General features: G+C 44.3%; 1 protein-coding gene across 1 annotated transcript in view; it reads left to right on the top strand.

Moving 5' to 3' along the window:
* Positions 1 to 23880, top strand: part of TMEM135 (transmembrane protein 135) — a 349453-nt gene that overhangs the window by 268104 nt on the left and 57469 nt on the right. Inside the window, exon 6 of the mRNA XM_044286249.1 lies at positions 2407 to 2453. Coding sequence (XP_044142184.1) covers positions 2407 to 2453 — 47 coding nt within the window. The remainder of the gene's footprint in view (positions 1 to 2406; positions 2454 to 23880) is intronic.

Genomic DNA, 23880 nt, shown 5'->3' with positions numbered 1-23880 from the left:
CAGCATTTTACACCCCGCATTTGATTTGCCACTTGGGGACACATCAATGCTGAGGACACAACGAGAGGTTACCCTGAAGCTTACAGGCCGTGGACCAGAAGAGTGACATTGGAGCCAGGGAGACTGTACAGATTGGTGAGGAGGGAGACTGTACAGATTGGTGGGGAGCAGGTGGGTATGATGTTTTCATTAGGTACCACACGCTCCATAGTCTAGTTAAAAAGGGCCATAATCCTGTAAAACCTATTTAAGGTGGTCATACACTTAAGGAAGGGAGGGGTATCTTTGTCAGGGACAAAGGATTGGGCATGTTAAAATTAATCGTGCCTTTCCCCAGACATCTGCCATGTGGGTAAAGTTGGGAGACCCCTTTCAGTTGGTCGATCCCACCAGAATCGATGAGTTTGGCCAACAATACCTATTACGTATGGGCACCTTCAAAATGGCCTGTTGCATTAGATCTATGTTGCCTAAAACCTATTTTGGTTGCTTCTTGATTGTCTATGGAGCTGACGGAAACAGTAAAACGCTGTACTCCGCTGTCGCTGTGGGTCTCATAGACTTTGAATGGAACGGCTGGGTGCACGCCCGACCACTGCTCCACTCAGACTGATCCTTAGTGCAGTTGGAAGGAGGAACTGGGGACTTGGGACCCTGTTGTAGTGATCGGTGAGGAGCAGTAAGGCCCTGAGTTATCAGCCTTTTTACTTACAGTGGGATGCGAAAGTTTGGGCAACCTTGTTAATCGTTATGATTTTCCTGTATAAATTGTTGGTTGTTACGATAAAAAAATGTCAGTTAAATATATCATATAGGAGACACACACAGTGATATTTGAGAAGTGAAATGAAGTTTATCGGATTTACAGAAAGTGTGCTATAATTGTTTAAACAAAATTAGGCAGGTGCATAAATTTGGGCACCACAAAAAAGGAATGAAATCAATATTTAGTAGATCCTCCTTTTGCAGAAAATACAGCCTCTAAACGCTTCCTGTAGGTTCCAATGAGAGTCTGGATTCTGGTTGAAGGTATTTTGGACCATTCCATCTTTAGTTCATTCAGGTTTGATGGCTTCCGAGCATGGACAGCTCTCTTTAAGTCACACCACAGATTTTCAATTATATTCAGGACTGGGGACTGAGATGGCCATTCCAGAACGTTCTACTTGTTCCTCTGCATAAATGCCTTAGTGGATTTTGAGCAGTGTTTTGGGTCGTTGTCTTGTTGAAAGATCCAGCCCCGGTGCAGCTTCAGCTTTGTCACTGATTCCTGGACATTGGTCTCCAGAATCTGCTGATACTGAGTGGAATCCATGCGTCCCTCAACTTTGACAAGATTCCCAGTCCCTGCACTGGCCACACAGCCCCACAGCATGATGGAACCACCACCATATTTTACTGTAGGTAGCAGGTGTTTTTCTTGGAATGCTGTGTTCTTTTTCCTCCATGCATAAGGCCCCTTGTTATGGCCAAATAAGTCAATTTTAGTTTCATCAGTTCACAGCACCTTATTCCAAAATGAAGCTGGCTTGTCCAAATGTGCTTTAGCCACCTCAAGCGGCACTTTTTGTGCTGTGGGCGGAGAAAAGGCTCCTCTGCGTCACTCTCGCATACAGCATCTCCTTGTGTAAAGTGCGCCGAATGGTTGAACGATGCACAGCGACTCCATCTGCAGCAAGATGATGTTGTAGGTCTTTGGTGCTGGTCTGTGGGTTGACTCTGACTGTTCTCACCATTCGTCGCCTCTGTCTATCCGACATTTTTCTTGGTCTGCCACTTCGAGCCTTAAATTGAACTGAGCTTGTGGTCTTCCATTTCCTCAATATGTTCCTAACTGTGGAAACAGACGGCGGAAATCTCTGAGACAGCTTTCTGTATCCTTCCCCTAAACCATGATGGTGAACAATCTTTGTCTTCAGGTCATTTGAGAGTTGTTTTGAGACCCCCATGTTGCTACTCTTCAGAGAAAATTAAAAGAGGAGGGAAACTTACAATTGACCCCCTTAAATACTCTTTCTCATAATTGGATTCACCTGTGTATGTAGGTCAGGGGTCACTGAGCTTACCACCAATTTGAGTTCCAATAATTAGTTCTAAAGGTTTTGGAATCAATAAAATGACAACAACAGCGCCCAAATTTATGCACCTGCCTAATTTTGTTTAAACAATTATAGCAGACTTTCTGTAAGTCCAATAAACTTCATTTCACTTCTCAAATATCACTGTGTGTGTCTCCTATATGATATATTTAACTGACATTTTTTATCGTAACAACCAACGATTTATATAGAAAAATCATGACAATTAACAAGGTTGCCCAAACTTTCGCATCCCACTGTATGTGATATTTGTGTCTTTGTGTTTACTGTGATTATTTATTGCTTTCTTTGTGGTTTCTTTTTATAGGTCCTTTTGTTTTGCATCACAGCTGCTCTCTACATGTTCTTTTTCAGGTAAGTGTCCCTCCTTGTTCATTATTACCCCCCTTAATCAATTACTATACGATTTATGCATTGAACTATACAAGGGAATCTGCAGGACAATAACATTAGAGACAATATAACAGTAATTCCTGTGGCTCTCCAAATGTTGCAGAACTACAACTCTCAGCATTCTATAGGAAATATTATTGCACACTTTGTGTAAGTGAATGTGGCTTTGGGCTTGATTGTATAAGTTGCAGCACCTGCAGAGTGCCATGAACGTCAGATGCATAGACTTTGAATGGAGCAGACTGCTGTTTCAGTTAGGGCTCAAGCACACGGCCGTCTCCCAGCCGTGACCGTATTGTGACCCGCTGTTTTCGGTTCCGCAATACACGGGCATCGGCCGTGTACACCCCACATCATGGATGCAGACCCATTCACTTGAATGTGTCCGGAAGGTCGGTGCGGAACGGAAGCACGGAACACCACGGAAGCATCACAGAGTAGTGCATGCACTACTTTTTTCCAGTGCACACTGTCGGATGTGGATCGCGGACCCCATTCAAGTGAATGCGTCTGGATGCGGCGTCCATACGGTCAGTGCCCGTGCGATGCGGACCGCATTTTGTGGTCCGCAGCATGGGCCTGCCAGACACACATTCTTGTGCATGAGGCCTTAGACTCTAGGCAGGGATAGGTAACAAAAGTAGAGGACACATGTATAATGAAATAACCTAATGTTTAAATCAAGTTTGGACGATGACCTATGCCAAAGGTCACAGAGCATGACCACAACGCTATCTCATTGACTTCTAGGAGAAAAACATGAGTGAGAAAGAAATGTGTTAGGGCTTGTTCACACGACCGCAATGCACGGGCACTGACCGTGGCCCAGCCGCATGGGGATTGTGGACCCATTCACTTGAATGGGTCCGCGATCCCTCCGTGCCGCAAAAAGATAGATCATGTTCTATCTTTTTGCGGTGCGGAGGCACGTAACGGAACCCCAGAAAGCACTCCGTAGTGTTCCGTTCCTTGCCTCCGTATTTGCGGACCCATTGAAGTTAATGGGTCCACATCCGTGATGCGGAATGCAGACGGAACGGGCAGCACATGTTTGTGTGAATGAGCCCTTACCCAGATTTTAGAAGATGAATTAAAAAACACTGGCGCGTATTATTTTTTGATTGATTGTAGATTTTTCTTATTTTACTTTCTGGACAGAAATCTTGCCTGCGCTGCTGTAAACTAAGGGGTCATTTATTAAGCTGAAATTTGCCTATATTAGGCATATTTCAGGCACACATGGCCGCAATCTGCGACCCAGCGGAACCACCGCCAGTGCATGGAGTTTATTAAGACCACCATCTATAATGCCAGCCTTAATAAATGTGTCCCTAAATCTTTGAGTGCCGGTAACAGTAGCTCAGGCAGAATGACTGCTCTCATAATTATGCCCACAAAGTAAAATAAAAAATCTACAATCAAAAAAAATCTAAACGGAATATGTATCAGTATGTGGTTTTTATTGTTAAAAAAAAATATAGGTAATACATTTTTTTTTACGTTGATGAACCTGCCATAGACTTACACATTTTAAGTCTTAACCCCAAGAGTGGCTACCAACCATTTTCTTTCAGCTTCCTGCCAAAAAGTTTCAGTTGCCTTTGTTTTTCTGCCCCTTTGGTGGTATAAATACAGCCTTGACCCAAACGAGGCTCACAACTTACCATAATTGTCACATGCACTAGGGAGCAGGGGCGGATGGGCCATAGACCTTACAGGGAAATTTACTGGTGGGTCGATGCCCAGGGGGACGCCTGATTCCTCCTTACTGTTGGCCAGTGGAAGTTTTTGGGGATGTATTTTGTGCTTCAGATAGTATTTTGTGATGGGCTGTGGTATTTGGCTCTGTTGGAGTGGTATAATGTGCCACAATATGGTATTTCTGGCCCTCCCTTCCATTAATTTGGACCCAACTACAAAATGGGGCCACTTTTAGTATTATTTCCAGGGCCTCTTTAAGTTCCCAGTCCGCCCCTGCTAGGGACAATTTCTTAGGAAGCCGATTGAGCTATCATTCTGTGTTTGGAGTATGGTCTGAAACCACAGTACCTCAGAGAAAAATCACAGAGAACATACAACTTCTATGTAGATGTTTTCCTTGCTCAATTTCAAACGCAGGACCCCATCGCTGAAGGGCACCCGGGCTAACCACTGTGCTCCTGTGCCGAAAGCTCGGGATGAACAGAAGCTCCAATCCTGCCCAGATCCTACCACAATTACCTGTAGCTGAAGCTGAAAAGTGAAACTCGCTCACTGTATACATTATCGATCTGCTTGTGCCTGGTAAATAAGCTCCCTTGACCTGTCTGGAGACAATGACACCACTGATGGTTAAATGTCAGGAAGCACAGATATTACAAGGCGACAATGACTTCATTTCTTACGTTTCCTATTGACACAAGGCTGGTATTATCTTAATCTCTGCTAATTCCTTGAGAAACCATTGATCACTGTCGTAGACCCAGACGTGTGGTGTTTCCCTCAACCCGCTCCCTGGAGAAGAACATGAAAGGTGTCACTTACATTGTGATTATAGATATGTCAATGCAAGATTCTTTCATACCTAGCATAATATCACTATGTCTGCATACCTATCTTTTTGAAGCTACTTCGCCTCCTGTCTGCTCCTGTCCTTTGGCTATAATGGGTTGACCTGGGGGATAGGTATGGAGATCAGAGTCTACCTTAGCAAAAAAGGCCAATTCAGAGCAGTAGAGCACATGCCACATAGTGTGCACTCACCTCCTTGCCCTCCTATGCAGACAAACATGTATATTTGTACAAAAAAGTTTGTCTGTTGCAAATTTTATATGCATCTCTGCCAACTATTATTTCCACACCATCCAAAGTTCCTGCAGGTAAGGCAGGCCTAAAGTTAATAGCCACTCCCAGGCCCTGGTGTCTAAAGGGGGTCCAAAGGCCCCTCTATAACATAAGAAGACACCAGTATCCTCAGGATAGGTCATCAATATCAGATCCCGGGTGTCGAACCCTGCCGATTAGCTGTTAGAAGAGGCCTGGTGCTCTGTGAGTGCCAAGGCCTTTTCCTAGGCCATGTGATGTCACTGTACATCGGTCACATAGCCTAGTTGCAACTCAGCCCCATTCAAGTCAATGGAGCTGAGCTGCAATACCAATCCACTATATACGATGTACGGCGCTGTGCTTAGTAAGCGCCTGGGAACCCACCACACTCCCCAGAGCTCCGGTGAGTGCCGCATCTCCCCAAAACAACTGATAGGCAGGGGGTGCTGGGACTCCGATTTGATATTGATGAACTATCCTGTTGATCATCAAGTCATCAATATTATTTCCCGGATATCCCCTTCAATGGGTTTTCTTGTTCCAAAAATAAAGATAAGAATCCAAAAATGAATAAACCTTCTTACCGTATCGATTTCCACACTCTCCTAAACCACCGCTTACTTGCACGGATACATGATGGGATGTCATCAGTCTAAACACAATGGCTAAGCACTGGCCACAGCTTTGACCACCACGGCCTGTAATTGTTTTGTTACAGTGAAGTGACTGGTCAGACTGAAATATAGCCACATAGGGGACTATGGTGTTGGAACAAAAATTTATGAAGTATATTTGAAAACGTTATATTTTTGGATTTTGTACCTGTAGAACTTTTAGGCAACAGGAAATCCCCTTTAAATGCTCCTATGACTTGAAAAATTATTACATTATTTTATTTTATAGTTTATACTTGATTTGAACCCTAATAATTTACCACCACTGACCATTTCCTGCAAAGGGAGAAAGTTGTTTTGCAAGAGAAAGTCTCAGATGGAGTGTTGACATGACCCTCATGATGGTAGCTCTAAACCTCCAGAGCATGCAGGCGGATGATGAGTGTTATGTGTCTACAGTACATGATAGGAATTACAAGTTCGCATGACAAGCTTTTGCCCTGGTCCTGGCCTCCCCTCAGGTGTCTTGAAACATGGAGAAGCAGGAACGTCTGTAACCTGGAAGTCATGGGAGATGCCTTCAAAGTCTAAGGTCTTAGGCATCCCCAGAGAAAGACGCAGTGAATCTCCTCCCTTTGTGTGGTTTCCTCCTGTCAATCACAAAACCCTCTTTGTCCCAAGCAGCCATTGATGCAACCATTTATCATAGCCCTGTCACCCTAAAAAGACAAAGGATGGAGAGGAAAGCAGCTTCTTGTTCTCGGGTCTGGGAGAGTACGTAGCCGGTGGCATTGTGAGTTGACTGTGTCTCCCAGCTGCCCTGAGAAGCTTTCTATGGCCATTACTAACAAAGCAGTGTACTAGATGATCGCCTCCGAGCTCTTCCAGAATAAGGCTGATATTACAGTTCACATGCTGGGATTGCAATCGAGCTTCACAGATTCAGTTTCTCCTATTGATCTCCAAACAAAGGGCTGGAGATGACGGCAAAAGTGCTGATTTCCTGCAGCTCCACGTTATTTGCATAGGGAGATTCAAACTAAGATATCTCCAGAACGCCATGTATAGGTGTAGTTTTAATCAGCAGGATCAACCCTGCCGGGAAGGGTTGGAGTTATGGATCAACCGATTATCGAATTTACTGATATTATCGGCCGATATTCATGATTTTCAAAGTTATCGGCATCTAACCTTGCTGATATATGGATAATGCGTCCAGCGCTGCTCGCTTAAGAGAAAACATTGCACAGTGGCCAGAGTCAGTGGAGGAGGAGGGAGGGAATCCATCCCTCCTATGACGCGGCCGCCGCAGAGCCCAATATAATGAGCGGGCTCTGAAGCTGCCCCCACCACTGCCACCAATGAATGTCTGGCTAATATTAAAGCAGGAAGGCGGGATAGGGGAGGGTTTACCGCTGCGCCGTATCAGCTAGTGTGCTCGGCGAACGGCGGCAGCAGCCTCCTCCTCCTGAGTGTCCTCCCCACAGTCAAACAGCCAGCATAGCAGGTGCCTGGCCACTGTGCCACCAATGATAAGTTTAATTAGGGATCGACCGATCTAGATTTTCTTTTAGAGCCGATACCGATAACCTGTGAACTTTCAGGCCGATAGCTGATAACTTATACCGATATTCTGTGTATTTTCATTTTTGATAAAAAAATATATTTCTGTTACGGCGTTTAATAGTTTGGACTTTTCGGACGCGGCAGTATGTGATATGTTTAGTTATTGTTTGCTGTGCCACCAATGATTTTAATATTGGGGGGGTGGGGGGAAGGGCGCACTGCGCCACCAATGTTTTTAATACTGGGGAGGGTGCACTGCGCTACCAATGATAATTAACATTTATTACAGGAGGTGGGTGTGTCGGCGCAGTATCACATAGCTGCGATCAGGGGCAGCAGTTAACCCCCCAGGTGCGGCACCTGAGGGGTTAACTGCCGCTGATCGCAGCTTCCTGTCATATAGGCTGGGCAGCGTCTCCTGTATTTGTATTAGACGTTAATTATCATTGTGGCGCAGTGCGCCCGCCCCTCCTCCTCCCGTCTCTCCTCATTGGCAGCGCGGCAGAGTGACTCCTCTCCCCGTGCTGCTGAGGGAACATGGCGCGCTCGTGTTCCGTGATAGCACTCTGGATGCATTATCAGCATATCGGCGAGGTTAGATGCCGATAAATACAGATATAGGAGGCTATAACCGCCTCCTATATCTGTATTAAAGGTTAATTATGATTGGTGGCGCAGTGCGCCCCCCAGTATTAAAGTCATTGGTGGCAGTGGCCACAGGGTCCCCCTCCCCCCTAAATGAAGTAATTTCATTGGTGGCAGTGGCAGCTCTGATTGGAGCCCCAGCAGTGTAATCCTGGGGCTCCGATCGGTTACCATGGCAGCCTGGACGCTACTGAAGCCCTGACTGCCATGGTAAGCTCCCTGCTGCTGTGTGCACAGAGCACAGGGCAGCAGGGAGAGTGTGACGTCCTATTCACCCTTATAGATCTCTATTAGGGTGAATAGGGAATATCGATATAAGTTATTGGCTTGAAATTTCACAGGTTATCGGTATCGGCTCTAAAAAATCAATATCGGTCGATCCCTAGTTAGGGTTAACCCTGCTGACAGGTCTTAAACAGATTTTATATTGTTCGGAAGAATCAAGGACACACAGTTAAAAGAAGCAAAATCAGCAAGTGTGGATACCATCAGAAAGATCCATAGTAAAATTTGGAATTGGTTCCTGATAACATAAACATATATACACACATTAACGTAATCCATGCAAACATACATACACATATACGCACACAAAAATACTCGCATTTATACACATTAATGTGCTCATCCATGCAAACACACACATATATTCACACAAATATATACATGCATACATACATTCACATCATACACACACCTAAACATCCACAACCAAATCCACACCTTTGTAAAAATATACACCTGCTTATTTTCTGCTGGGCTTTCCTGCCACATGTGAAGACATCCTTAGCTTTTATTTTTTTTCCTTTTGGAAGGAAAGCTAATTTGCATATTTTTTCTTAGAAACCTAGAGCAGTGTTTCCCAACCAATGTGCCTCCAGCTGTTGCAAAACTACAACTCCCAGCATGCCTGGACAGCTTTTGGCTGTGCGGGCATGCTGGGAGTTGTAGTTTTGCAACAGCTGGAGGCACACTGGTTGGGAAACACTGACCTAGAGGATCGTTGCTTGGCCTATAAGACTCCTCGCTCCTACTTGGCACTCCCCATAAGGAGAAATAGTACCCCCCCCAGATCCTGACCAAGGCCTCTCACCTACCTAAGTCATTTCTTTTTGCTCTGCACTGGTGTGGGGCAATCACCCCAAAACAGCTGTCTGCAGATTAGATCCAAGTTATGGTACAAGGCCTGCTTAAAAGACTGAGCATTGACTTTTTTCTTCTGGAAGGAAAACTAATTTGCATATAATTTTCCCAGAAACCCAGAGGAGCATTGTCTGGCCTATAAAACTCCTCACGTCTACTAGGTACACTCTCTCTCTCGGACAAAATGAATTTTAAGAAATTCGCTCATCCTTAGGATCGGCCAAAGCTTTAGCCTTCTCTGGGATCAGTTGATGTGCGAGGAAATGGTCATGGAAATGTATTTATTTCAGACCATGCATTTTATATATCTATATTATTCTTATTATGGTATTATATTAAAGAGTAAAAAAAAAAATATTTGAAATAAAATAATTCTTATACATCAAAATTTAGCATTAAAAAATGTAATTACCGGTATATAAAAAATAAATGATATAATAAAAGATCAGTAGAGAAATAAAGATGTACAATAATATATGATATTATTTCATTATATTTATATATTTTTTTGTTTTCTTAGTTTTTTTCCTTTTGGGATTGTTCCTTCTGTTTTCTCTGTGACCCCAGATGTGTTTCTCAGCGGTGAGCAGTGAGGCAGATGATGGCCGGGAGGCCGGGCTCGGTGATCTGGTGTGAATCTTGGGAGCTGTAGAATCTTCTCTGCTCGGATTTTCACAGTTATTTCTTTGTTTCCAGGAAACATATTTTTTTTCTATTTTAACCAGACCCCTGAGAGCGGCTGCCACTAATCTGGGGGATTTTGCATGTTTCCATCTGCTCTTCTCGGCGTGCTGACTGGCGTCTGGTGACACTGCGCAGGCTGCCTCGGTTTACTGTATGTTGTAAAGTGTGAAGGTTTCATGGTTCCATTGTGTTTCGCTGAGCTCCGTACTAATCTCTGCGTGTTACCGCTCATTTCTGCAGATGTACTCGTCCACATGTTTATGGAGATTGTCATCACATAGTCTCCGATAAACCGGAAAGTCTGATTGTCCGCCACTTTAATCTAGCGCAGAACTGCATGGTTTAAAAATAATAAATAAATTAAGATAATTCTGCCGGAAATACAAGTTCGTCTTTGTAATTTACTTTCTGTTACAAAAATGCTCCGGTTGTGAGACATTCTGTTTACTTAATTACAATGGCGCCGCCTGGTGTCCAAGCTATGTATGAGTGTGCACGTCCACCTGCTGAGGTGGTCACACATGCCGTGTTCCAACCTTCAACTTCCACCAGCTGGATCTACTGTTCAAGGCTTTGACAGTTACAAGGAGAGAAAGCTGCAGCAGAAAGGATGCACCCCCTGAGCTGTGATAGTGAGAGAGCTGCTGCATAAAGGACACCCCCACCCTGAGCTGTAATAGAGAGAAAGCTGCATCAGAAAGGACACCGCCTCTGAGCTGGGATTGGGTGAGAGCTGTAGCAGAAAGAGCATCCCCTGAGCCAAAGCACAAAGGACACGTCCCCTGAGCTGTCATAGGGAGAGAGCTGCAGCAACAAGGACCCAGCCTCTGAGCTGGGATCGGTTGAAAGCTGTAGCAGAAAGAGCATGTCCCCTGAGCTGCAGCAGATATGACTTGCCTCTTGAGCTGCAGCATAAAGGACACTCTCCATAGCTGACATAGGGAGAGAGCTACAGCATAAATTATATACCCTTTAAGCTGTGATAGGCAGAGGGCTGCAGCAGAAAGGACACACCCACTGAGCTGCCAGGCTGAAGAAAATCTAGCAGAACAATTAGAGCAATGAATGTGGAGATCTCTGGATCCATGTGAGGTACAGGGCTGGTTCTAGCTTTGTTAGAAAGAGATTGCCGTGTACTATATGATGTCTGATTTTCATTTATATTTTAGATCATTCATGGGATAAACCCTTTAAAGGGTTTTCTGGGATTTAGGATAGATGATTATTATTATTATTATTATACACCTTTATTGTCTTTCAGCGGAGGGGAGGAGGAGCAGCACTCCACCAGTCTCCAACAGCGCCATATATACATTAGTGGCTGTGCCTGGTACTGCGGCTCACTGTAGGCCTTATGGCCTAACATATTATTCTATGACTGCACAGTAATCCAGAATTTATCATAATCCAGCACTCCTCACGTCCCCCAAATCCGTAATTAAAGGGATATTAGTTTATATAAGGGGACTGCTCACAATGTGGTTCTCTAAGTGTCTCCAGTTAGGGAGGTCGCTAACTTATTTCGAAGACCATCACCAAAACGAAAACCTTGCTTAAAAGTCTACAATTTTTTTTGTTTGTTTTTTTTGTACATTGTGGACTTGGTAGGATGGATGTTTTTTGTCAAATTTCTCCTGGGCCAAGATTTATTATATTGTATGGCAGGAAGCGCAGAGAACAAAACAGAACTCTCCGGTTTGTGCAGAGGTTGAAAGCGCGTCTGGAACCTGATCCGAAATGTCATCGGCTGCGCTCCTGACAGTGACTGATAAAGGCGGCAGCGGTGACGGGCTGTGCATTCTGCGCAGTAAATCAGGAGTAATTATCCTAATGTTACATATGAAGTTACATTTCACATACTTTACATTTTTCTCACAAAGGTCTGAAATCTTCTGGCCTGACGTGCCCCCTGCTCATGTCACTCCGACATTGCAAGCTGCGGTGTGTAAAGCAAGGGGAACGGTGGAAAAAAGCTAAAAATGTGTGTGTATATATATCTATAGGCAGAACTCAATATTAGATAGAAAAGCAATAGAAATAAGCAGCACTGTGTGAATAGAGAGGTGCACGCCTCCAGACTAAGATAGATAGGAGATAGAGATATAGATAGAGAGATAGAGAGATAGATATGAGATAGAGAGATAGATAGATAGATATGAGATACATAGATATGAGATAGATAATAGATAGATATGAGATAGATAGATAGATAGATAGATATGAGATAGATAATAGATAGATATGAGATAGATGGATGGATGGATGGATGGATAGATAGATAGATAGATATGAGATAGATAGATAGATATGAGATAGATAGATAGTTATGAGATAGATAGATATGAGATAGATAGATAGATATGAGATAGATAGATAGTTATGAGATAGATAGATATGAGATAGATAGATAGATATGAGATAGATAGATAGTTATGAGATAGATAGATATGAGATAGATAATAGATAGATAGATAGATGATAGTTTTGAGTTAAAGGGGTATTCCCATCTCAGACAATTGGAACATTTCGCCAGGATATGCCCCCATTGTCTGATAGGTGCGGGTCCCACCTCTTGGACCCGTACCTACATTGAGAATGGAGGCCCGAAAGTTGTGGAGGGTGCACTGCGCATGTGCAGCCACCCTCCGGTCATTTTTATTGGGCTGCCGCCGAGCGGTGGCTACGCAAGCGGCGTACTATGTGAAGAGCGCAAAGTGGTGGCTGGACCCGGGGAAAGGCTACTTTCACACTGGTGTTTTGGCTTTCCGTTTGTGAGGTCCGTTCAGGGCTCTCACAAGCGGTCCAAAACGGATCCACTTAGAATTCACCAGTTTGCCTCCGATCAGTCACCGTTCCGCTCTGGAGGCTGCTTGCAGCGTTTTGGTGTCCGCCTGACGATGCGGAGACAAACGGATCCGTCCTGACACACAATGTAAGTCAACGGGGACGGATCCGTTTTTACTGACACAATATGGTACAATAGAAAACGGATCCGTCCTCCATTAACTTTCAATAGTGTTCAAGACGGATCCGTATTGGCCATGTTACAGATAATACGAACGGATCCGTTCTGAACGGATGCATGCGGTTGTATTATCTGAACAGAAGCGTTTGTGCAGATCCATGAAAGTAGCCAAACCCGGGGTCCTCCGGCCACCACCTCCTCCGTTCCGTTCTCAGTAGGTGTCGGTCCCAGAGGGTGGGACCCGCAATTATCAGACATTGGGGGCATGTCCTAGCGATATGGCCCGATTGTCATTGGGTGAGAGGCGTCATAGAGGATGTTTCGGTCCCGGGGTCCTTTTATACAAGTTCAGAAAGACATATCTGCTTTCCTCTGGAAACAGCGCCCCCCGGTGCTAGCCCTTCACTCCTCCTCAGCCAGTGTATTTAGAGTAAGGGTACTTTCACACTTGCGGCAGAGGACTCTGGCAGGCAGTTCCGACGCCGGAACTGCCCGCCGGATCTGGCAATACGGACTCAAACTGATGGCATTTGTCAGACAGATCAGGATCCTGATCCGTATAAAATATACATTGCAATGCTGGATCTGTCTCTCCAGTGTAATCGGGGAAAAAAACAAATCCGTTATTTTTTTGTTTACATTTTTTTTCAGTCTGAGCATGCGCAGACCGCAATGCCTGATCCGTTTTGCCAGAACACTCGGGGCCGGATCCAGCATTAATGCATTTTAATGGGAAAAATGCCGGATCCGGCATTCCGGCAAGTGTTCCGGAATTTTGGACAGAGATAAAACCACAGCATGCTGCGGTATTATCTCCATCCTGAAAAGTCAAAAAGACTGAACTGAAGACATCCCGATGCATCCTGAACGGATTTCTCTCCATTCAGAATGCATGGGGATAAAACTGATCAGTTATTTCCCTAGGACGGAACTCAGCGCCGGAGAAGAATAACGCTAGTGTGAATGTAGCCTAAGAGCAGTGAACTGAATCTTTCCCGTCTCCGACAAGTCATACATCAGACATTTGTGCGGCAGGTGGGAGCTGACAGCCGTATTGATGCGTTTACACGTGTCTCCTCTTTTCTTCATGACCATTTACTCTGACACAGTTCATCAGTGTCAAACATATGCTCGTATATTACATGTTAAAGTCGAGGCATCTGCATAGGAATGGGGGGGGGGGGGGGGGCGTTATCATCTGTCCCTAATTTTTGTGCTTTAGGAAAAGTCATATTCAGGATCCATTACAGGTTTTCCTGTTGAGAGACGGAGTTAAGAAAATCATAACAAGTGATTAGCATTACATAAATGATGGTGATGTTCCTGGGTTACTTAGGGCCTTCACATATGGAGGGCAGAGATGCATAATCCAACACAGAAATACAGATGGTCCATGTTCTGGGGGGGGGGGGGGGGGGGGTAATGGGAATAACATATTGATACATCTGGTGTCAACTTTCTCTGCTCTAAGAAACCCATTTTCAAATACACCAGAGCAGCTAAGAATGTCCCTGCCTCTGGAAGACCCAGTGCGTCCTGGTGTTACATGGACAGCCCATGGAATCCAGTGGGGACTTGCAGTACTTCATCTCACCTGTGGTGTCACTGCAGAGAAATTGAAGATCTTTTGCCAGAGCTGATTGCTGGTTGGCAGCGGGCTGCGGTGTACAGCTGAGGCTCCCGGCAGCACTTTGCGATCGGGTCCAAGATTGTGGTGGCAATATTTGTCTGTGTCCAAGATTGTGGTGGCAATATTTGTCTTTGTCCAAGATTGTGGTGGCAATATTTTTCTGTGTCCAAGATTGTGGTGGCCATATTTCTTTCTGTGTCCAAGATTGTGGTGGCCATATTTCTTTCTGTGTCCAAGATTGTGGTGGCCATATTTCTTTCTGTGTCCAAGATTGTGGTGGCCATATTTTTCTGTTTCCAAGATTGTGGTGGCCATATTTTCTGTGTCCTTTCCTACCTTGGCATTAAGATCATGATATCAAAAATTGAGCAGCTTATTTGTTGTTACTCCATTGGAGTTGTGAATATTTCAAAAGTTTTTTTTGTTTTAAACCTGGTCATCTGGCGTCAATCATCTTTGGATATCTCAAACCAAAAGGAGAGGTAAGGGGAGACAACTATATAAATGCACCCCGTTTTGACGAGCTTGTCTAAACATACATTATTATAGAGCCCCCTTATTTTAAGATGCCCCTCACCAAGAAGGTTTGAAAGTCATGGAGAATAGAGTTAGGACAGGCCTGAGAGCTGGGGCGCATAGCTTGTCACAACTAATGGACATCCACTTGTCCTGATGTCCTGCGTGCCCAGAGCGAGCACCCCTGATCCCACTTGGTGACCTATGGAAAGGCAGCTGCATAGGATGCAACCACATGCCAAAGGCTGTGTTCACAGTTGTGTTAGCTATTCTGGAAGGCTATGCCTGCATATATGGCGGCTGGAGAAAAACCACTGCATGCATTTATGCAGAAAACTGTCCAGATGACCACTGGATCCCACTATAGACCATAGGAATCCCGCGGTACACGGTCGTGTCTGGCAATGCCAGAAATGGTGAGCTCTCCTCTTTTAGATCAGGTTACTGGATTCCCAACACAACCGTGAATGCTGCCTTTTGTTAATTGGGCAGCTTTATATGGGTACTGTATGATGGTATTATTTGAAAACCATACGGCATACCATTATGGGGGAAGAAGGGACATCAGTAGAAAGTACTGCAATGGACACCATCCACCTGAGGATTGTTCCTCAACAGAAGAAACATCATCTCTCTTGACTTTCTTTTCATGTAAACCAATTGTGAACTGCATCAAGTAAAATGCAGGAGAGACAAAAAATGGTGACTCTCCTGCCCAAATCCGGACTTGCATCTCAAAATTGAGATCCTTGGACAATATTATGTAGAACCTGTACATACTTGTGACCTCTACTGTACATGTGGTTTTTTTTTAAACATTTTTTGGGGTGTGTGTGGGGTCTGCGTTTTTCTCATTAGACAAAAAATTTGGTATTTCTTTGAAACCCATCCTGGCTGTTTTTGTAGCAAATTTCCATTGGCATGCGATATAGACGAGAAGATCACAATATCTGCTATTATGAAATGCTGGTGCATAAAAGAAATATTTGAGAACTCTTTGGTCCAAGATTCTGAATATTTCCAAAGCCGTCTGAGGCGAGATCAGCTCTGTGATTTCATTTCACTTTTAATCGCTTGTGTGTTTTTGATCCCTGAGTAAGAAAGAACAGACGTTCAGTGTAGATGGAGTCATGGACTGTAATAATGTTAGAGCTATGGCTGCAGCTGGCGGAGATTGGCTCCCAGCAAGGAGCATAAACATTGGCAGAGGCTGCTATTTAATGGAAAACTGCTTACGACACATGGCATGTGATCTTGATGTTTCAGTGTATGCACAGTAAGGACCCTTATTCTACTTCATGACTGCAGGGGGCACATATGGCTGGACCATGGCCAAATGGGGCCCACCCCTGCTCATTAACTTGTGGTCATCTCCAAGGTAGCTCCATCATATGTGCATTAGGGCATTGCATTTCCAGCTCTGCGCTACTTCTGGTTTCCAAATCTTTTTCTTTACAAGCAGGAGCAGTTGCGTAACGGGAGGGTAATCCCTTGCACCTGCCGCGCTCTGTAGACACTAGTACCACATCTGTATTCCTGTGGCCATCAGCATCACTGGCATCAGTGGTATGTTATAAACATCGAAGATAAAGGGAATCTAATTTCCGCTCACGGCTCCCCCGTATTCCTTCTACAGGAAGAGCATTATGGGGGACATTTACTGAGCTGAAATACACATAAATTAGGCATATTTCAGGCGCAAATGGCAACGCAATGGATAGTTGCACCGCTATATTCGACGTCTCCCTGCTCACGCAAGGTCTAAAATTGTGGGTGTGGCGTGGAGGCGGGGAAGGTGACGGGCCGGCAGACCTGCCTCATTTACCATTTTGCCTGTTTTCGGCGTAGAAAAAGGTCTAAATGTAAGACAGCTCAGAAGCAGTCTTACATTTAGAACTGGCGCTGATGTGCCGAAGTTATGTAGAGGCCGGCGCCAGCTGTAGGGCTTTATTAGGACTTGCGATCTTTATAATTGTCCCCTATATTAGTGTACTGTATGTATATATTGTAGGGATCTGCCCCAATGGTAGCCTTCAGATAAGAACACAGCAGCAGCCTTTAGCGGTGAAAACAAAGCGACGGTTGTCTTTTATTCTTGACAACACAATAAGGCAGTAATCGTCAGTGACAGTGTTGCTTTAGCCGGCATTAAAGAAACAATAAAGTCCCGTATCTATAGCACAACACAGGTATGGTTTTGCACAGTACCGTAACCCCACGGGGTGTGGTGGACTTCGCTTTGTCCTCAGTCTTTCAGGCACAGCACCTCCAGCTCAGACTCTGATCCCACACAGCCCTCCAAAGAGCTCCACACTCAGAGAGGTAATCACCCCCACCTCAAACTGCTCGCTGTTTTTTTGTAGGCCAGTCAAGACCCGGCCTGGAACGTGGGGAGTAGTCACCCACCCAGCACTATGACTACTCCCAGTAAGAGCTGTCCCGGATCAGCTATTCACAGCTATACTAAATAACAAAGTGTCAACCAGCTATTGCCGCTGACACATGAAATATTTGCTTCTACTTCACCGAGGCCAGGAACCTCGGTGACACGTATGTACCATCAATGATGGTCCCTTGTGCCTTCCTACTATAAATATATATATATATATATATGTATATATACAGTACAGACCAAAAGTTTCGACACACCTTCTCATTCAAAGAGTTTTCTTTATTTTCATGACTATGAAAATTGTAGATTCACACTGAAGGCATCAAAACTATGAATTAACACATGTGGAATTATATACATAACTAAAAAGTGTGAAACAACTGAAAATATGTCATATTCTAGGTTCTTCAAAGTAGCCACCTTTTGCTTTGATTACTGCTTTGCACACTCTTGGCATTCTCTTGATGAGCTTCAAGAGGTAGTCACCTGAAATGGTTTTCACTTCACAGGTGTGCCCTGTCAGGTTTAATAAGTGGGATTTCTTGCCTTATAAATGGGGTTGGGACCATCAGTTGCGTTGTGGAGAAGTCAGGTGGATACACAGCTGATAGTCCTACTGAATAGACTGTTAGAATTTGTATTATGGCAAGAAAAAAGCAGCTAAGTAAAGAAAAACGAGTGGCCATCATTATTTTAAGAAATGAAGGTCAGTCAGTCCGAAAAATTGGGAAAACTTTGAATGTGTCCCCAAGTGCAGTCACAAAAACCATCAAGCGCTACAAAGAAACTGGCTCACAGGCGGACCGCCCCAGGAAAGGAAGACCAAGAGTCACCTCTGCTGCGGAGGATAAGTTCATCCGAGTCACCAGCCTCAGAAATCGCAGGTTAACAGCAGCTCAGATTAGAGACCAGGTCAATGCCACACAGAGTTCTAGCAGCAGACACATCTCTAGAACAACTGTTAAGAGGAGACTGTGTGAATCAGGCCTTCATGGTAGAATATCTGCTAGGAAACCACTGCTAAGGACCGGCAACAAGCAGAAGAGACTTGTTTGGGCTAAAGAACACAAGGAATGGACATTAGACCAGTGGAAATCTGTGCTTTGGTCTGATGAGTCCAAATTTGAGATCTTTGGTTCCAACCACCGTGTCTTTGTGCGACACAGAAAAGGTGAACGGATGGACTCTACATGCCTGGTTCCCACCGTGAAGCATGGAGGAGGAGGTGTGATGGTGTGGGGGTGCTTTGCTGGTGACACTGTTGGGAATTTATTCTAAATTGAAGGCATACTGAACCAGCATGGCTACCACAGCATCTTGCAGCGGCATGCTATTCCATCCGGTTTGCGTTTAGTTGGGCCATCATTTATTTTTAAACAGGACAATGACCCCCAAACACACCTCCAGGCTGTGTAAGGGCTATTTGACCATGAAGGAGAGTGATGGGGTGCTGCGCCAGATGACCTGGCCTCCACAGTCACCGGACCTGAACCCAATCGAGATGGTTTGGGGTGAGCTGGACGGCAGAGTAAAGGCAAAAGGGCCAACAAGTTCTAAGCATCTCTGGGAACTCCTTCAAGACTGTTGGAAGGCCATTTCAGGTGACTACCTCTTGAAGCTCATCAAGAGAATGCCAATAGTGTGCAAAGCAGTAATCAAAGCAAAAGATGGCTACTTTAAAGAACCTAGAATATGACCTATTTTCAGTTGTTTCACACTTTTTTGTTATGTATATAATTCCACATGTGTTAATTCATAGTTTTGATGCCTTCAGTGTGAATCTACAATTTTCATAGTCATGAAAATAAAGAAAACTCTTTGAATGAGAAGGTGTGTCCAAACTTTTGGTCTGTACTGTATATATATATATATATATATATATATATATATATATATCTTCCTTATTCCCTTCTTTCTTCATTCTTTCCTTTCTACCTTCCTTCCATCCTCTCTCCTTAACAATTTTTTTTCCTAAATGCACCTTTCTTCCCTTTATTACTTTCATTCTTCAGTTATTTCCTCCTCCTTCTCCCTCCTTTCCTTTTCGTTCCTTGCTTCATTCATACCTTTTTGCCTAGTGTATGTACCTTCCTTCCTTCCTCTTTCCTTCCCTCCTCTCTTCCCTACTGTTTCCACCTTCCTTCCTGCATTCCTTCCTATTTTATTTTCTTACTTTCGTCCTTCCTTGTTTATTTCCATCCTTTAATTTCTTTACTTTCATCCTTCCCTTTTCTCTTGCTTTTTTCCTGCTTTCTTTCCCTCTTTCCTTCTCTTCTTTCTTCACACTTTCCTACCTACATTCTATGTTTCGTCTTTTCTTGTCCCATTGCTTATTTCCTACTTTATTTCCTCCCTGCTTCACTTTCCTTGTCAGCTTAGTAGATGATAGCACATCCATCAGAGCTCGTATGCACGGCCTGATTGCACAGGCCAATAGAGACTGAATGCGGGAGGAACGATTTGGTCCAACTTCCTCCCCATTCTGTTCTATTCATTATCTGCAGCACATTCCTGATTACACAGAGATGTGCTGCCGGTAATCAAGCATCCTGAAGAAAGATGCCCATCAGCCGATGAATGTCTCATTGATCATCTGATCGAGTGCTCCATTATACAAGCCAAATATTGGGAAGGAGCCTTCCTATCAAAGCTTGTTCCCAATAATTTGCTCGTTCAGTCTATACAGGGAGTGCAGAATTATTAGGCAAGTTCTATTTTTGAGGATTAATTTTATTATTGAACAACAACCATGTTCTCAATGAACCCAAAAAACTCATTAATATCAAAGCTGAATATTTTTGGAAGTAGTTTTTAGTTTGTTTTTAGTTTTAGCTATTTTAGGGGGATATCTGTGTGTGCAGGTGACTATTACTGTGCATAATTATTAGGCAACTTAACAAAAAACAAATATATACCCATTTCAATTATTTATTTTTACCAGTGAAACCAATATAACATCTCAACATTCACAAATATACATTTCTGACATTCAAAACAAAACAAAACAAATCAGTGACCAATATAGCCACCTTTCTTTGCAAGGACACTCAAAAGCCTGCCATCCATGGATTCTGTCAGTGTTTTGATCTGTTCACCATCAACATTGCGTGCAGCAGCAACCACAGCCTCCCAGACACTGTTCAGAGAGGTGTACTGTTTTCCCTCCTTGTAAATCTCACATTTGATGATGGACCACAGGTTCTCAATGGGGTTCAGATCAGGTGAACAAGGAGGCCATGTCATTAGATTTTCTTCTTTTATACCCTTTCTTGCCAGCCACGCTGTGGAGTACTTGGACGCGTGTGATGGAGCATTGTCCTGCATGAAAATCATGTTTTTCTTGAAGGATGCAGACTTCTTCCTGTACCACTGCTTGAAGAAGGTGTCTTCCAGAAACTGGCAGTAGGACTGGGAGTTGAGCTTGACTCCATCCTCAACCCGAAAAGGCCCCACAAGCTCATCTTTGATGATACCAGCCCAAACCAGTACTCCACCTCCACCTTGCTGGCGTCTGAGTCGGACTGGAGCTCTCTGCCCTTTACCAATCCAGCCACGGGCCCATCCATCTGGCCCATCAAGACTCACTCTCATTTCATCAGTCCATAAAACCTTAGAAAAATCAGTCTTGAGATATTTCTTGGCCCAGTCTTGACGTTTCAGCTTGTGTGTCTTGTTCAGTGGTGGTCGTCTTTCAGCCTTTCTTACCTTGGCCATGTCTCTGAGTATTGCACACCTTGTGCTTTTGGGCACTCCAGTGATGTTGCAGCTCTGAAATATGGCCAAACTGGTGGCAAGTGGCATCTTGGCAGCTGCACGCTTGACTTTTCTCAGTTCATGGGCAGTTATTTTGCGCCTTGGTTTTTCCACACGCTTCTTGCGACCCTGTTGACTATTTTGAATGAAACGCTTGATTGTTCGATGATCACGCTTCAGAAGCTTTGCAATTTTAAGAGTGCTGCATCCCTCTGCAAGATATCTCACTATTTTTGACTTTTCTGAGCCTGTCAAGTCCTTCTTTTGACCCATTTTGCCAAAGGAAAGGAAGTTGCCTAATAATTATGCACACCTGATATAGGGTGCTGATGTCATTAGACCACACCCCTTCTCATTACAGAGATGCACATCACCTAATATGCTTAATTGGTAGTAGGCTTTCGAGCCTATACAGATTGGAGTAAGACAACATGCATAAAGAGGATGATGTGGTCAAAATACTCATTTGCCTAATAATTCTGCACTCCCTTTAGTGCTTAAAGGGTTTCTGTCATCAGAAAAATCGCTATGTAGCTGGTTGACCTTAGCGATGTGCTAATGTCAGCAGAACATAACGGTATGACTTATATCTCCCTGCCTGCCGCCGTTCGCGCTAAATAATGACTCGTATAATCTGCAAATAAACCTCTAGTGGGGCGTTGCTGCAGCACCTAGAGGCTCCGTCCTCTCACCGTTTGGCACGCCCTTGTAAAGGTGATTGACATCCTTGGTCTCCTCCATGCCCCGCAAATCCCGCGCCTGCGCCGTCCATTTTAGTGTTAGGCGCAGGCGCAGTGAGTGAAGGACGGCAGCAGGCAGAAAGTCATACAGTTATGTTCTGCTGACATTAGCACATCGCTAAGGTCAGCCAGCTACATAATGATTTTTCTAATGACAGAAACCCTTTAAGTGTCCTGCACAGGAGATATACTTTACCTCATTATAACTTTAACTCCACTCACTCACCAAGGGCTCTGCAGTTCTAGATAACTTATCAGCTAATTAGTAGTAACACAAACCAGTGATCATAAGACTGAGATTAACAATAAGAACCTATTAAAATACAAACAGCTTAAAATGTAATCTATATCCTCTGGTAAATATTGAAATTAGTGCAACAAACTAGTGGAAAAAGTCTGATAGCTCCTGCAGAAATCCCCAGCACTAAACTTTGACTTATATGGCACAATTTCAATTACCCTCTGAGTAGCTGCGTACATTGTTCAATATTTGGAAATGTTTGCTTATTATAAAGATTTTTAAATAATTTACAAGTTGATAAAAATGCTGGCAAAAAAGGCAAAGTGAATAAAAAAAATAAAACAAGCAATACTCCCCTCCCTGATTCCTTGTCTCTGCCCTTCTGACACTTAGTGGGTACTTTTGCTGGCCTCTGCTTCCTGGTGTGTATCGACACGCAGGAAGTGTCTTCTCAGCCAATCTGGCCGCAGCAGTGATCCCACCTCCACCTCCCTTAGTTGGTGATTGGCTAAGCAAGCATGTTCTGCGTGTCAGGAGACACCAGGAAACAATGACTAGCGGGAAATCTGATAAACGCTGAAACGGCAGGGACAGATTGATGAACGGTAAGCAGCCAGCTACGCCTAGTGGAGGCCTCAGAGACCACTTTACAGGCAATCTGTCACCAGGAAACTCACAGATAAACCAGGCACCATACCTTGTAGGGCTAGCTCAGGTTAATATAATGATGCCTTTCACTTAGTGATCCATTGCTTCATTCTGGAGAAAGAATACTTTTAATCCATATTCAAGTGAGCAGGTAAGTGCACCGAGGGCGGTCCCAAGGCACTCTGCACCTTTTGCTTTTTCCCCCTCTCCTTCTTGATTGACAGGGCCAGGCAAGATGACTTGGTAGGAATCTGGTCAATCAAAAAAGAGAGGGTGGGGCTGGCAAAAGAAGTAGGAGGAACAAGGGTGCACAGTGACTTGAACCCGCCCTCAGTGCACTTAACTGCTAATTTGCCTATGGATTATAAGTGCTTTTTCTCCAGTATGAAGCAACAAATCGCTAAGTGAATGGCATCATTACTTTCAGTGGAGCTAGCTCTTCAAGACATTGTGCCTGGGTTATCAGTGAATTTCTTGGTGACAGACTCCCTTTAAAAGGGTTTACCGACACTTTCCTACTCATGATCTATCCTCTGGACAGGTCATCGGTACATGATTGGTGGGGGTCCGACACCTGGGACCCCCACCGTTCAGCCGTTGGAGAAGGCACCGGCGCTCAAAATAGTTCTGCAGCCTTCTCTCTGCTCACCAAGCACAGCGCCGTCCATTTGATAGTGGCTGTGCTTGGTACTGCTAATGGGGCTGAGCTGTGCCTAGGCCATGTGACTGATGAGCATGACATCACTTGGCCTAGAGTCCGGGGTAGGCAACCTGCGGCACTCCAGCTGTTGTGAAACTACAATTCCGGGCATGCTCCATTTATTTCTATGAATATTTCTGATAAGAGCAGAGCAAGTATGCATGCTGGGAGTTGTTGCTTCGCAACAGCAGGTTGCCCACCCTTGGCCTAGACTAAGCTCCGAGAAGGCCATGGTGCTACTGAGAGTGGCGGTATCTTCTTAAACAGGGTGGCGTACCCCCACCGATCAGATACTGATGACCTATCCTCAGGAAATGTCTTGGAAAACCCCTTTAATGGTGTCATG

This window comes from Bufo gargarizans, chromosome 3 (assembly GCF_014858855.1).
Source record: "Bufo gargarizans isolate SCDJY-AF-19 chromosome 3, ASM1485885v1, whole genome shotgun sequence".
Classification (NCBI taxonomy): domain Eukaryota; kingdom Metazoa; phylum Chordata; class Amphibia; order Anura; family Bufonidae; genus Bufo; species Bufo gargarizans.
This window is presented reverse-complemented; position numbering and strand designations above follow the sequence as displayed.